We start from the raw sequence: 16,267 nt of genomic DNA on the forward strand, positions 1-16,267 counted from the left end.
TTTCGCCGATTTCCCCCCTTTCTGGGTAAAGTGCCCCTGTGTCTGAGCTCGGCCCCTCATGTTGATTAATCCTGAAAACGCCCCTGGATACAGTTTGTCACGCAAGTCATCGGCTGTTTAATAACAACCGGATGAAACCACTTGGCTCATGTGATCGCTGATAGACCGACATTCGGGTTGGGATAAACTGGTTAATGCTGCCCATCAACACGACACGCCTCCTCTCTGCCTCGCGAGGATGTCTAAAAAAAAAACTACAAATGGGGGAGTGAAGAGTTTGAAAAAGTTATGCGGATGAGCCTGCATCTGATCTCAGACGAGCAGAGCACACAAGGGGAGGAATTATTCATGAATTAAATGGCGGAGGAACTACTTCTGGAAAACGATGGAAAACCTGACACGGTGAGTGTTCATAAAAGTATCTAATTAAAGAGATGATCGACGCGTAGAGCAACATCTCACTTCAACACCTACCTTTTTTTTTGTCGCATCATTTTTAGAACATTTTGTAAGATTATACTGACCTGACCTTGAATTTAAACCATACACACTTAATTGCCTTCAATACTATCAACACAGACAGATACATTTAGACTCTATGTAGCCTATAGATAGATATACAGTGTATTTGTACCAATCATAAAACAGTATCCACATCTTTTGTTCAAAAACAGCCTTTAATTGCACCAAAATTAATCACAAATCAAACCAACAAAACGAAAGAGGTCTAAACAAACTATAGTAAAAGTCTTAGTAGTCGCCCAGAGCTTTGACCAAACTGATGCAACATGTGAAGAGCTGCACATCCGACAGATAATCAACCTAAATTAAATGCAGACTGGACAGCATTATCTGCTGTGAACTATTTTCACGTGAAGTCGTCTGACTCCATCCTTCAGTCTATTAGTCGGCTAAATTAGGTTTATTTAAAGCATCTGTGCTGTTATTGTTCTGTCAGAGAGCAGAGACTGAGAGCCTCCTCTCTCTGCTCCTTGTATTAACAACCAACATTTTCACATTGGTGGATTCCTTTTGGCCCGCTAATATATAAGAATAGTGAAGTATTGTAATCCCTGATTTTATTTAAAATGATGAAAACATGATGTTGATGGGTGCGATTATTGTGAGGGGCAGTTAGTTTTCTCCCTGCTCCATCCAAAGGTATGGACACTCAAAAACACATTATAATCCTGCTGACCTTCTTCCTTGGAGGTCAGTTTAACTCTGTGTGCTGGAATTTAGGATGGCAGCCAAGAGAGTAGCTGCAGGCCGTTCCCAATAAAAATACAGTAGACTGCCCCTGTTCCTTTTTTAAAGACAGAGTGGGGCTCATGTGACTTTGGCGTGGTCAACAGGAGAACACTACACAAGTTCTTCGACCTAAGAAGTGGAGCTTTTTTTGCTTCATGAAATCTGTGTTTTCTGAAAACTAGTGATTTGTTCAGCTCATACCTCTCCGAGAGCTACAAGTTTGGGATCTGGCCCGCATCCAGATGCCAGCTTGTTTCACTTCTTCTGATTGAGTCACGAGACGCTTGGTGCCGGTTCAGCTCTGCTGCAAAGTCCAAAGATCACAGATACACACATATACCCTTTATAATAATGCGGTTGCATACTCGTACAGAGTGAGCTAATCTCTTTGCAGGCTTCTGGCAAGTGTAGAAAATAGACCCGACGTGCACACAACATTTCGTTTTAAAGCTTTTTAGTAGTCCATATATAATGTTCTTTGATTCAGATAATTTTTAACTAAGATGCCATGAGAAAAACAAAGAACCCATACTTATTATGAATATCTAGCTTAGATAATTAGTTCAGATAGATAGTTAATATAGGCTTTTTAAACATGTTTTATTGTTTCCTTCACAGACATTAAAAAAAAAAGAGGTTACATGCCTTTTTACGGATGAATATTCACAAAAAAATAAATATAAATAAATAAATAAATAAAATAAAATATAAAATAAGTAAATAAAGATTAAAAACAAATAAACAGCAGGTATAAATGAATGGACAAGTAAAATAAAAATAGTAAAAGCTACATTAATGTTAAAAATCAAAATTACACCAAAAGAACAACAGTAATGATATATACTTCAATATACACATACAAAACACACACATATACATATTCTATAAACATAAATACTATATGTAGAGATAAACAATTAATTAATATAGGCTTTTGACTGTAACACTGCTTATTTCAATATTGAAGGCATACACATCCTTTATTTTATATGGGATCTCCACTGATCCAGTCACATTTATTTTACAAATCCCTTCAAAGACAAGCACTTAAAGCTAATACTTATTAATTGTATTGTATTAAAGTGTAATAACTCATTACTGTGTAACTTGTGTTGGCGTCTGACTTGTCTTATCTAGTCATCTTCCCTTCAGCCTCTTACAAAGCCTCTGCTGGCGGTGGCTTTCCTGGCCTCGTTCGGCAGCTCCATGCTCTATGGCTACAACTTGGCAGTCGTCAACTCTCCTGCACAGGTTTGTCAACATTACCATTGCGATAATCATCGTTCTCATCGCTGCCCGTCATCATCCACCCAAGTATTAAAATAGTTGTTTTACACTTAACCCCAAATATTTCCAGACTGAATGATGGAGACTCACTCTTTATCCATGCTACGGATTACTTTTATCTGTTAATAGACACAGTAAAGATCATATCGTATTTCATTGTCATGTGTAGTCATGTGGGTGTGTGTATCAAATCTAGAGGCTGCTGTGAGCCTCACCGTGTCATCGATGTCCTGTCGGTTTTATCCATCATGTGCTCTGCTCCGTTCCTCCATGTTTGATTTGCTGCGGTGCTTTGACTAAGCTGGGAACCATTCCTGCTTGGCCATGGAGCATCCCTCTCACATAGAAGCATGTGAGCTTCAGTGCCACATCTCATGCCAGTGTAGGGTAATGTTCCCAGGAGGCAGTTTCATGGAAAGAGCTGCAACTGCTGCTTTGGGCCCACATGAAGAACACAACATTGACCTTTTTAAGTTAATTTCTCCTGTTTGTGTCCACCTGAGGAATGTCCAATATTCACTCTCTTTTAGCTCCGTTTTTGGTCTCTACCAATTCCTGATGGAAATATTTGACTCTTTAGCTACTAAATGCTATGGTAGTATAGCCTACATTGGGTTTTAAGGGTCTCTTCCCTGAAAACAATGCTATGAGAGCGTTGAGAGACAGTTGCAGGTTGGACAGTTAAACAGTGATTCTCCGTAAGCTGTGGGGAACCGCAGATTCGGTCATAACTCTCTGTAGATTCGACCCCTTGCACCCGGCTCTTCATTGTCCCAACCTCTCTTTTGTAACATGTAGATTTTACCGGCATTTCCTTGTTCAATTGGAGACTCATTGTCACACATATTCCAAGTTGCTACTAATGTGGTGAGGTTAAACCTTTAAACATGGTCCATGTGACTTCAGCGCCCTTTGTAGGATTCACTGTTGACACTGTGTCATCTGACATTAGTTACACCAGTGTGCTCCAAATCTAACTTTAGGTGTGGCAGAAGGTTCAGCTGATGGTTAGTTGAGAGAAAATGGGCGAAGAGGTTTTTCCAGGATACGTAAAGAACAAAGTTCCTGGCTTTGTGGGTCTTAATCAGATTACATTATTAGAGAAGTAAACTTGTTTCTGACTCCCTCAACTGTTTATTTTAGGCAGATTTTCTGCAGCAAAAGGGTTATTAAATATTTTAAGTAGCAATATTACATTGTGATTTTTAAATCATTGTGTTTCAATAAGCCTTAATCAAATGTGTTGGCCTTGATATTTCATTTTGTCTTGAAAGTTGAAGGGAAGAATCTGTGTGAGCTAACCGGTCACGTCATAATAACTTTCTTAGTAGCCTGTTGTGTTTGTTTACAATTTTGGTCTAGACATCATTACATTACAGTTCATTTTGCTGACGCTTTTTTCCAAAGCGAGTTACAATAAGTGCAAACAATCATGAGGATACAACTCCGAACAGCAACAACCTTGCAAGGACATTAACTTCAAATAGGTGAAACCATTTAAGTGCAGAACAATAGCTTCCAATCAGCCAAACTAATGTAATCATGTAACACTGGCTCATCACTCCAGCTATAGTATGTGTTCCAACAAACTTTGATACAGACCATTTGACTTAAAGCTTGACACGATGCAAAGGAGCTTCTGTCGAACGTTCAGCAGAAGTCGGATGATCATATGTGAATTTCCCTTCTTGTCGATTATGAACATCTATTTTCATCTCACTTTTGATTTCTTGCTATGTGACAATGAGGTCTCTATAATATAGGGCTCTATTTTAATGCAGGAAAGTTTCAGGGTTGCACTAGTAAAATTGTACTTTTCTGTGGTTTCCCAGGAGTTATTTCTTCCTAAAAGTAGAACTAGAAGGGCACCAAGGCTGTTTCCATAAGTGAAAAACAATGTGTGTATCCGCCCGTGATTCGGATCCGACCCAAAATTCTATGGATTCATCCTTGGCCCATGCTACACCCTTCCACCAAGTTTCATAAAAAATGGGCGAGTAGTTTTTCCGTAATTCTGCTGACAAACAAACCAAACCGAAAACAAAACCTTGGCAAGAAGGCCAACAAGGCTGAGTAAAGAGCCATGTCTGATCATTACCAGCATCTGTCATCCACAACTGCCTGCATGTTGAAGGTATTTCCCTTTCAAACAGCAGGTATGTTGATTACACATGCAAGATCTGTTGGTTACCTCAATTAATTCTTGCTCAATCAGCAACAGGCAGTTGCAAGGTCATAACTACACTATCTGCCAGAACTATACCCGCTGCCACTTTATAAAGTTCCCCGCACGTGTTGGAGACATTCTTGGGACAAATTGGACACACACTGTCCAGAGTTCAATGACAAATTGATGAATTAAAATGTCTCTCCACTCTTTTCACCACTGAACTCCCTCAGCACCATCCATTGAGTCCTTACTATTTCAACAAACAAAATAATTCATCTTTTAATCCGTCGATCAGTGTCAACACTCACACAAAGTACAATGAACTCTCATTTTTCCGTCTCCTGTTTGCAGTTTTCTGATGCCTCTTTTTCGCAGAGAGTGACTGAATTGTGTCTCATGAGATGAATTGGGTTTAATGTAATAGGTTCTCCAGGACAGCCTGATCTCAGCGGAGTCTTCACTGTCAGATAAACCTGAATCAAATCTGATGGATGTTGTTGGCCCTCGCCGTAAATTTTTGTCACACCACAAGAACAACCACTGTCATTTTATCAAGCATGCAGTTTATGATCTCTAATCGTCAAATTTGATTTGACTCTGACTGTGGGGGCTCGATGAGCTTCCTGTCGACTCAATATGGCTGCCTCTCCCGCTGATTTAAAAACATCTCTTCATCCCATCCTCCTGTGCACCGTACACCCAACGCGTTGGAAATGGCAAGACTAATGTTGACATTTGGCAGTGTGGCACTGTGGGAAATAGTTCCTCATCTGACAATATCAAATTTCATGGCCACCATTTTTTATGCTCCAGGGTTTTTTGGAGTATGCAAATTAAATCTTGCAAGTATAATTTTGCCTTTTGCAAAGGCAAAATGTGATTTACTGGAAAAACAAGATATGGTACTTGTAGATAATATATATTGTAATGCATTCATGTATCTTTTTAATGTTAAATTAACTAATTCTATTCTTTCTTCCACCAGTACATCAAAAGCTTCTACAATGAGACGCTGAAAGAAAGTTACAACTGGACTTCGGATGAGGAGCTCCTCACCGTCTTGTACTCCCTCACCGTGTCCATCTTTGCTATCGGTGGGATGATCGGGGCCCTGCTGGTGGGCCGACTCGTAACCAAATATGGAAGGTTAGTGTGTGCGTGGATGATTTTGGGTGTATAACACATGTGATCGTAACATGCCATCAGCCTGTGCGTCTGACAGTTACACACGTCTTATCTTTGAGAACATTTGGTAAAAGAGGGATCACTGTGTGTCCGAACAGGAAAGGGACACTGGTGAGATCCGCTGCGCTGGTGTTTATAGGAGGAGCTCTTATGGGCTTCAGCAGAGTGTGCAGGATGCCTGCGATGGTCATTATAGGACGCTTCATCACAGGAGTCCACTCAGGTAGGCCTGCCTGTTTCCTGAATGACGGGAAAACTTTTTTTTTGCAGCTGAATAGCACAAAGCTACAATAGCACATTACAGGACTGCATGTGTGTTGTACTTTAGCATATGCAGAGCTGTTTCATGCACATTAGTTTGTTTGTCTTCTAAAGTTTTGATTTTGTTCATTAGGCCTTTATCAAATCAATTTATCTTCAATAATCCAATATTAAGCTGGCCATTCAAAGAAACTGAACCACAAACAAATGTCTGTGGAAATAAAGGTTGCTTTCATTTGTGGTTTATTTATATTCTTATAAAATGTATTTATAAAATACAACAGATCAGACTTTGTCAGGGATAGCACAATGAAGTCTGGGCTCTGTATTTTCAAACGTCATCAAACTTCATCATGTTGGAGACAGGAATTCAATGGCTGACATTTAGAAATGTTATATAACTGGTACTGAAAAGTAGAACATTGAATCATATGAACAACATTTCTTTTGCCGTTTCTTCTTGTTGTGCCTAACATCCAATCTGTTTTTCATGAAAATGAAACAAACATTTAAATGATGCTAATCTTCGCCTGTTCAGCCCATGGTAAACTTTTTTTTTCCCCCGCAGGAATCTCTCTCAGTGTGGTGCCGATGTACCTCGGCGAGATCGCCCCCAAGAACCTGCGAGGCTTCCTGGGCCTCGTTCCCAGCATTCACATTTGTCTTGGAGTCTTCCTCGCTCAGGTCTTGGGACTCCATGAACTGCTGGGAAAGGTACAATCATTGTGGCGTTCAAAACGCTACACAGGTGTACTGTCGTGTGGGCGGCTGGGTAACACTTTGAAAGAAAATGTCTCAAGTTTTAAGTTACTCTCTTTCTCTGGTCCGATGCTGTACCAGTGTGAACAGCTTCATCTTTCATCTGTCAAGTAGTAGTTTACATAGTACCAGATTATTCAAGTACTGAAGCTGTGGCAGCCAGTCCTGTCTTTGATTGTCTCTCTATCTCTCTATCTCTCAGATGTTGTTTCATTTTCCTCGCAGACCTGAGCTTGAAACTATTTTAAGTACACGGCTCATTCACGTATCACTTATAAGCATGAATAAGTAGCACGTGAACACACTGTTGTGTTATAATTAGATACCAATCATTTATATGACATGTCCAGCTGACCCAGTAGCTTTCCTCGTCCTCCCATTCATGTTTCTCTAACTGAATCTGGTACAACTGGCGATGTTCTCTTGAATCTGCCCAGTTACAGTAGGGGGGGGGGGGGGGGGTAACTGATGTCTGGAACAGTTGCACAGAAAATTAAGCTAAAATGCACAATGACTTCGTACCACGCCTTTTGGTTAACCCCATCTCATTTTTATTAAAGATGATAGGTTGATCACTAAACGCTGCTGATTGTTGCATCAAGTAATGTGTCATGTTCTTTTCCCCACGCAGGAAGAGCACTGGCCTCTGCTCCTGTCCCTTGTGGTGTTCCCTACCATCATCCAGCTGATGCTGTTGCCATGGTTTCCAGAGAGTCCACGGTACCTGTTGATAGAGAAGGGAAATATTCATGACACCATTGAAGGTTAGGAAGTAGATTCTTTGTTTTCTCTTCTCCTAATCTGGTTTTGTATGTTTGATTAAATGGAGTAAAGACTGTGTCATCATTTCTCTTAATGACCTGCAGCTCTTGTTTCTCTTCTTTGAAATGATCCTCATGTCTGATAATACTTTGTGCTCACTGAACTCTTGAATGTTAAGTTGTTGTGAGGATTGGTGTTTCTTCTTCTGGTAAAAGCTCTTCTTTTCTAACCTGTAGCCCTGAAGTGGTACCGTCATAAAGGAAACATACAGGCGGAGATTGATGAGATGCAGGAGGAACAGCGCTCTCTGTCCTCCATCCAGACCCTCTCTGTCTGGGGCCTGCTCACGGACCGCTGTGTTCGCTGGCAGGTAATCACCATCATGGTACTCAACATCGGCATGCAGCTGTCTGGCATCGATGCAGTAAGTGTGAAAAGCGTTGCGTGTCCCCTCTGTCTTTGTGTGCGTGTCTGCTCACATTTTGCGTTTACTATACAAGAGTGAGAGCTCATATTGCCACAGATCCCAGCTGTGCTCAACCCATCTGCACCTCCTCCTGTCCATACATCACAGTCCCACATGCAGCCACTGAGCGACTAAGCAGGGGGTAACAGAACCACGCCTCATTATGTCCTGGGCCTCTCTGTAGGCGCTACCCCACATGGGAAGGTCCACCCATCTACACACAAAGTCAGAGACATCTTTATATGTGGATGGAGGCTCTACGCATGCTGGCTCACATGCTAGTACCATTTCCCAGCAGGGGTACACCTCACCTGGTCCCACTGTCCCAGGAACACTGGAAGGCTTGAAACACCCAGACGAATCCATGTGTCTGAACGCTGTGTGCAAACAATCTGTGTTTAAAGTGAAAATGTGCCTGTTGTTCCAAAGAAGGGACATGTTATAAACTGATGTCAGCAAGAACAAGAAAGATCTGATTCTTTCACTGTGGAGGTATCATGAGGTTCTGCACATCTGGAACCACTTCACCAAGGACAGAATCTTGAACAATTTTTCTTAACAACTAGTGACCTAAAGAACTGATTTCATGACAGCGTTGCACAGATCACTTTCAAACAGGGCAAGGAGCTTAATGAACCAGGACGACTTCAGAGTTTAGAGGATTCAGATTAGACGGTTCAGACAGGTGCAGAGTGCCCTTAAGGGGCCTCCCTCTGGCTGTGTAATTGTTAGGAGAAGACCTTGAACACCCCGATGCACGAGAGGGACTACTTCAGTCAGCTGGCCCAGGAACACCTTGGGTTTGGTCCTGGAAGAGCTGGAGGAAGTCTCAGAGGGAAACATGCTGGGCTGCTCTGCTTACTCTGCTTATCTAGGACATGACTCCAGATGGATGGATGAAGAAGACTACTGGAAAGAAAGAAGATAATTATCCTAGTATATATGGATATAAATAGTCAAACGGCAATCCTTTGAGTCCATCGAGTCACCAATCTTTTAATTGTCGAGCATTGCAGCGATAGAAATAACGAAGGTTTTCTGTTTTTAAGGTAGATTTCAGTTAAGTGAGACAATTCATGTGTTCAAAACAATACAACTGGTCCAAATTCTTTAACTTTTTCAAATCGCTTGTGAATGTTTTCTGCTTTGAGATAGGCGTGTGTTTGCATACTTCAGTGTGGCAATGGTGATGAAATAGCGTACGTATGGTTACTAAATCAACAAGACAGCATTTAACTGCACCAATCACGATCTTGTCCACACCTCATCAATGATGGATGTTGCATCAGCAAAGTGTGATTAATGAGAATACACAAATTAATTTCAAGGGGAGCACTTGTCAGAAGTCTATGCTGATGAAACGCTGTATCTCAAATGCATGAGTGATGGTCGGCGTGATGATAATGATCACGATGATGAATCACGTGGAAACTGCAAATAAGCAGAGTGACTTTTTAGAAGAAAAAAAAAAGACAAACTTTGAGTTAGAAAGCATCTGTCTGTGTGGGGGGGCGGGTGTCTGTCTGTGGTCAGACACATTCATCGTATAAATGGACTTCATGTCACTGTCGATTTCAGATCTGGTTCTATACAAATGACATATTTAAGGACGCAGGAATCCCAGATCTTAATATTCAGTACACAACTGTGGGAACTGGAGCCATTGAGGTCATCTCTGGGATGCTGGGGGTGAGTACACATTATCACTTTATCATTATCACTTTAAACATATTGTATGATGCTATTTTAGTTGGTGTTTAATCAGTGGATCCAATGTGGGGATTTGTTGCTATTCTCCATTTTACATCAGTGTAACATTGACCACGTTGGGTTTCGATGTGTAGACAAAACAAACCATTTGCGATGAGCGTTTTTATTGACTTGACAGTTAATAAATTAATCATAAAAAACATGGATGAATTCAAATCCTTGACGTATATCATAATCATAATGGAAATAACCATCACTTTTTTTTTTAACTCTTTAACCACAGAACTTAAATTTAGAAAACAGATCATGACTAATATTATTTTCAACTCCATCATGAAGGATCGGGTACTTTTCATTATGTTTTTATGATATTTGATTGTATCATTGTCTGTTTTCTTATTGTTCTGTGTACTTTATAAAGGCCAATCTAAAGAAGAGTTTTGCAAACTAGGTTAGTATAAAGACCTTTTTCACAGCAGACATTTTGGCTTGTCACAGCAGGAAAAGCACAGGTGTAGTTGAAAACATTAAACATGTCTTCTGTGGATTAGGTCTATTGATACTGTAGTATGTGGCACTGGTCTTATCCAACAACAATACACATTGAATACATACAAAAACAGTGACCGCACATATCATTGAATTTGTTTTTACATCTTCCTTCACTTATCTTTACTTAAGCTTTTTATTTATCAGGGACATCCCACATTAATTAACATGAGAGTGATGTAATGTGCCAGATTTAGCCAAACGGCTAATCAAAGTTGCCCTACGTGTTACATGAAAACATGGAATAATCCATGTAGTGTCTGTGGTGTACCGGTAAATATAAAAAATGGGCTGAAATCAATGATGAGAGGAGGAAAAGTTCTTGAATGATGTCTCGTGTTGAGAACCAATCACAGCAGTTCTTGCCTCTTTGTCCGTTTTGCAGTGTTTCACAATCGAGCGTCTGGGCAGAAGACCTCTGATCATCGGCGGCTTCCTCTTCATGGGCATCTGCTGTGCTGGGATCACATTGTCTGTCCTCTTCCAGGTAAAGTGTCATCTTATGCCCTGCTCCGCTAGGAATATATTAACATTAACTTTCAGATTGTGGCGCAGGGCATACAGTACGTTGTTTTAAATGGAGCTAAGGGCATAACCACATTTACATAGTCATTTACATAAACTAAAATCTGTGTCTAATTTATGGTTGTAGTTTTTTTGCATAACAACATCATTAAAGAATAGGTGCCCATGTGAACATTGAAAAGTTTCTTCTTCTGAAGTTTAGCGGTGGCTTCAGCAGTCCAAGTTAAACAAATCAAGAGCAGGCAAGAAGTCTTTTAAGTATTGAATTCTCTCTTTTTGTTTCCCCGTTGAGTTGAAATGGAAGTTTAATAACGAAAAGAGGGAGTTTTGTACTAAAAAGGCTGTAACATCTGGAACACATCCACTTGATTTGTCTAACTCAAACAGATGAAACCTCATATTGGCTTCAGATAAACTTTTTAATACATTTCTGTCCCCCATCACTTACATTGAAATCACATTAGGGAGAGATTAGCCTATTAGAGAATAGCCTGTAGGAATGATTACAGCAATGTGTCATGTGACACGTGTGATTTATGGACTGATTGATTGTTTAAGACGATTTGAAAAACTGTGAACGTATCCTTTTAAGATTAAAATGACAAATATTTACCAGATCATTAGTGAACATTTAAAAACAGTTCTCTCCTATAAACCGTAGTGAGCCGAGTGTTTACTTATAGTACAAACAAAGACGTCTTTATGAAGTTAATGTCAGGAACCCCACATGGTACACATCATGGTACTAATATGTTCTGTCAGAATTCTTAAATATAGCTAAATGGATAATTGTGGAAAACTGTCAATTGTTTTACTAAAGTTAACAACTTGTGACTTCAGACTCATGACTTGTGTTTGACCAATCACAGGAGCAGATGCCCTTCATGCGCTACATCAGCGTGGGCTGTGTTGTTGGGATTATTGCTGGCTTCTGCATAGGTCCAGGTAAACACTTCAAGAACTCTCTGCATCTCACTTGAAACCTCTTTTAAATGTTTCCAGTTCGTACATACAGTATGTCCACTACATTCAGTCTGTCCTGTGTGTAAGATAACACTGCACCCTGCTGGAAGCTTGCACAATAGCAGGCCCCAAATCTTTTTTCTATTTCTTTTATAGCAGCATCCCTCCCTCCCTACTCCTCCTCTGACTGTGAAGAGATATTGTATTTCATTAGTCTTGTAAATTAGGAAATCATAACTGCCACACTACATCCATTCCCACAGCCATGTGTACTCTGGATGAGTTGAGTGAAGTGAATTAAGAGGCAATAGTTTACAACTTTGGGAGCCCCGTTGAGTGGACCTGCGAGGATGATGAATTAGAACGAATCTGGTTTACATAGCGTCATTCGTCAAACCGGCAAAAATCCATACCTCGGCACGCCGACGAGGATTTCTGTTGCTGCAATTAGACTTTTAATGGCTCATTGTTCATAAGCTAGCCGTGATGAATACGGTTTCCTTTCAGACGAAACCTCGCATGCACGATGACGCCCCCCATTACATACCGCAGATGTTGACAAATTATGGCCTTGTTATTGGTCTGACGATATTAAACCTTCCTCCATGCAATTATCGTGAACAGATAATGAGGACGTCGTTGGGAAAGCTCATCATTAGAGCTTTTACTAATGGATATTTCTCCTTCATGGCTTTCACTTCTAACAATGAGGAATTATGCGTTTTAAAGATGGGACAACATCTCTGCATATCAAACTAATGACTTGCACAAGTCCTAGCTCAGGTTTTCTGTCTCTTGTGGTGCCGAGTTGGACTTTTGCGAGGTTGACAAACATCCTCCTCTTATTTCAATCTATGATCTCTGAGTAATAATGAGCACATAATGAAGAATGGCTGTAATGTAATAGCAAATGAGGAATATTTATCATTTGTTTTATCATTGTTCTGTTTATTATTGAATGACTGCCAAAGAAAAAGTCCTGAGTGGGAATATTGATAAACTAATTGATGAATGAAGACGCTGTTGTTATTTTCACAACACCCAATAGATTCATACAGCTGCACTTGAGTGGTTAAGTGTGATTTGTATTATGTCGGTTTGATAGGATGCCTAGTTATGTGTTGTCAAAAATTCAAACAATACAAATTTGTTTTCGTCTCTTCTGTTTAGCCGGTGTGCCTTTCCTGATCACTGCAGAGCTGTTTAAGCAGTCACACCGACCGGCTGCCTACACAGTGGCCGGATGCCTCAACTGGATGTCCAACTTCACCATCGGCTTTGTCTTTCCCTTCCTAGAGGTCAGAGAGAAATCTAATTCCACTGTTGGCTTTTCTCATGGGTTCACTGCCTGAAATACAGTCAGGGTCAAAAAGGAACATCTCATGTGCCCAAATGTTTTGTTTTATTCTGCATGTTTCCAGTTGACATTGAGAATCTCAACTTTATGATGTGGCTGCACTCACATTGTCAGACACAATTAAGATATGGGCTGTCTGGTTTTGTGTGAATAGAGGCGACTCCCCAAATAACAATAAAATGACTAATTAAAAGCGACCTTGCTGTCGCTCGTCGTCCTCAGTGTCGTTGAACAGACGCAAAGTAAAGAGGACAGTGGAAAGTGATAATGTAAATCCGCTTGATTTTTCTGGCGACAAATGTTAACAACACATGTTTGTCATGTGATCAGCTTTAATTTCATTTGATTTAATAGAAACCCTATGAATAGAACCACTTCAGAGCTGTCCAAAACCATATTTTTGCAAGGCTAAACGTCTTATCGTTGGCAATCTTTGTACTGAGCTCACTTTGAATAAATTGATAGCAATTTTCACATCTGACTGTGACTTCTTTAAAAACAAAGCCATGTTCACATCATTTGTTTTTTCTTCCCAGTATTGCCATTTTAGCCATTTGCCACTAATCAATATTTTCAGCTCAAATGACTTACTTTCTTTGGCGAAACAGTTTAGATTCAACTTTATTGTCATTAAACAGAGTACAGCTACTGAGACAATAGCATGCAGTTTAGCATCTGACCAGAAGTGCAAAAAGTGCAGAATAATGTAAAGAATAATAATAAAATATAGAAAAGAATATAGCTTATATAGAATTGGATGTAGATTAAACAGTAAGGTTTATCAATACAAAAGAATACATACAATATATGTTACTTAAAATATGAGGTAGCGGCTAGCTGGTGAACATAGCAGAGCATTTAGCTAGCTAGCTAAAGATCCAGATATGTTCTTAAGATGATGGTGAATAAAATATGTTTAATCTACATCCAATTCTATAAAAAAGGAGAGTGAATATTACACAAACATGACTCCAAATGAATGATCATGTTACTTTGAATCTACTGTATGTGTTAATAAGCAACTGTGCTCCACACGTTCTCCACAAAAAGGAGATGATTGGGACACTTTTGTGTTTACAGCTTGTTTCTGCTGACTCCAAGCAGCCAACCATTCAAAGTCTCTTGTTTTTAGTCCAACTAATTCATTATTATAATCCAAAGTAGCCTACATGTTGTATTCTCTGGTCATGTTTTGGATCAAATTCAACCTGTTTTTATGGTCACTGTCACTTCACATCACAATTGTATCTCCTTTCAGTAAGCAGAAGTTGTTTTGAGGTACAAACTGTTGCTGAACTATGAGTTTTGCTCCAATTTGTCTCCTTTTGCTTTCCTTGGATAATTTCGGAAGTCGAAACAGTACTTTTTCTTTGGTCATGCATTTGTAGTCTTTTATTCAACGTTACTCTGTGTGTCCTCCCACCACAGGCGACCATGGGCGCTTACTGTTACCTGCTCTTCTGTACGGTCTGCTTGGGAGTGGCCGTGTACGCCATCTTCATTATTCCTGAGACCAAGAACAAAACTTTTATGGAGATCAGCCAGATGTTTGCCTCCAAGAACGAAATCCCCGAAGAAGAGCTGAATTCCAATGGGCATCTCAAAATGGCTGTGATGAACGGCTATGGAACCCTTGGCCTCCACAACCAAAAATAAGAAGGGGCGAGGCGGCGGTCCTACATGATGGTCTCTCCGTGTGCCTTCTTGGTTTGTAATGACCAAAGTAAAGACTAAAACTGAAGTAACCGCAGAAGAGATAAAAGGTGGAACTTCTGTGGCCACAAAGAGATCTGCTGCTTCATGGTGAAAACCACAAAGCACAATGCCTAAAAACACTTTCCACACACACAATAATTCCAGTTTTACACGGCAATAACAGCTCTGAGACAGGGCTTCCATCGGTGAACTAAATGAAGATATGCCATTTCTCGGATGGTTCATTCGGCGGTTAAATAAGTCACAAGACATCGTGTGAATCATCCAATAATATCTGTTACTGTATGTTCACAGCGTTCAGCTGTGTTTGTTTCGTCTTTTGTTCACTTTGTCATTTGTGAGAGCTGGATATTGTGGCTGCTGTAGTAGACATTTCATATGTCTCGTCCAAATAGATGCACATATATGTAAAGATTGTTAAAGAGCTATAATTTATCAATATATCACAAACAAAGTAGCCATACAAGTGTGTTCAGTCGTTTTTAACTGGCCTGTTTTACAAGATCTATATAAAATATTGTGGTAATAAATGAAGGCTGTTCTCTTTTGTCTTTATTATTCTCATAATCACAATACATATTCATATACAGTAAGCTAGTTTACCCCACTGCACCATCAAGTGCGGAGCAGCACCTCTGTGCTACCACAATACGTCACATGTACGTCACATTCAGCTGTGGTGACGACCAATTACCGGAAATTGCCTCCACACATAGAAAGTTATATAAAGAGAAAACTCATTATCTGGCATTATTCTATCTCTCCAACGACAACCGTAAACATAACGATAAACATTTGCAATTACAGCAGAAATACACATTATTCATGAAACACAACACGAGAACAGTACACTCAGTAAAGTGCAGATCTCTGCCAGGTGTGTGTCCCTCTCCCCTGAGTCCCCTCCCAAACAAAGAAGAGTTTAATCTCACTCAATTTTCCCTTACAGTCAAGATGGCGGTGACTATAACAAAAACAGGGATTCTTCATGTCGCATCGTGCCTAACTTTAGTGGATCATAACTTTAGTGGATCATAACTTTAGTGGATCATAACTTTAGTGGATCATAACTGCGATTCAAAATGAGACCAAACCTTTTTTTAAGATGTCAGTTTTTGAGCCTAACAGATTGCTGGAAATGGTTTTTGCTACTGAAGCAGTTGTTGATCACTTACTACAGAGGCGTTAGCAGTCAATGACGGTATAAAACGATTGTGAATCCCTGCCACCATGACATGAGCATACAAAGACAGACACAACAGTTAAAAGGTTTTAACAACAATTCATCAAGTTTCCAGTTGTAAAT

At 40.0% G+C, this 16,267-nt stretch overlaps 1 protein-coding gene across 2 annotated transcripts; it reads left to right on the plus strand.

Moving 5' to 3' along the window:
• Positions 1-236: 236 nt before the first annotated feature.
• On the plus strand, positions 237-15,323 carry slc2a15b (solute carrier family 2 member 15b). Of its 2 annotated transcripts, none has more exons than XM_029436134.1 (12): positions 237-402; positions 2,389-2,502; positions 5,694-5,854; positions 5,992-6,116; positions 6,723-6,868; positions 7,545-7,677; positions 7,912-8,099; positions 9,720-9,830; positions 10,786-10,887; positions 11,795-11,870; positions 13,059-13,186; positions 14,674-15,323. In XM_029436134.1, the coding sequence occupies exons 1-12, from the start codon at positions 358-360 to the stop codon at positions 14,899-14,901; spliced, it is 1,557 nt and encodes a 518-aa protein (XP_029291994.1). In that variant the 5' UTR covers positions 237-357; the 3' UTR covers positions 14,902-15,323. The 2 variants fall into 2 exon arrangements, with proteins under 2 accessions (XP_029291994.1, XP_029292003.1); XM_029436143.1 differs by having other exon boundaries at positions 2,404-2,502.
• Positions 15,324-16,267: the final 944 nt, after the last annotated feature.

Source organism: Cottoperca gobio, chromosome 1, assembly GCF_900634415.1.
Source record: "Cottoperca gobio chromosome 1, fCotGob3.1, whole genome shotgun sequence".
NCBI lineage: Eukaryota > Metazoa > Chordata > Actinopteri > Perciformes > Bovichtidae > Cottoperca > Cottoperca gobio.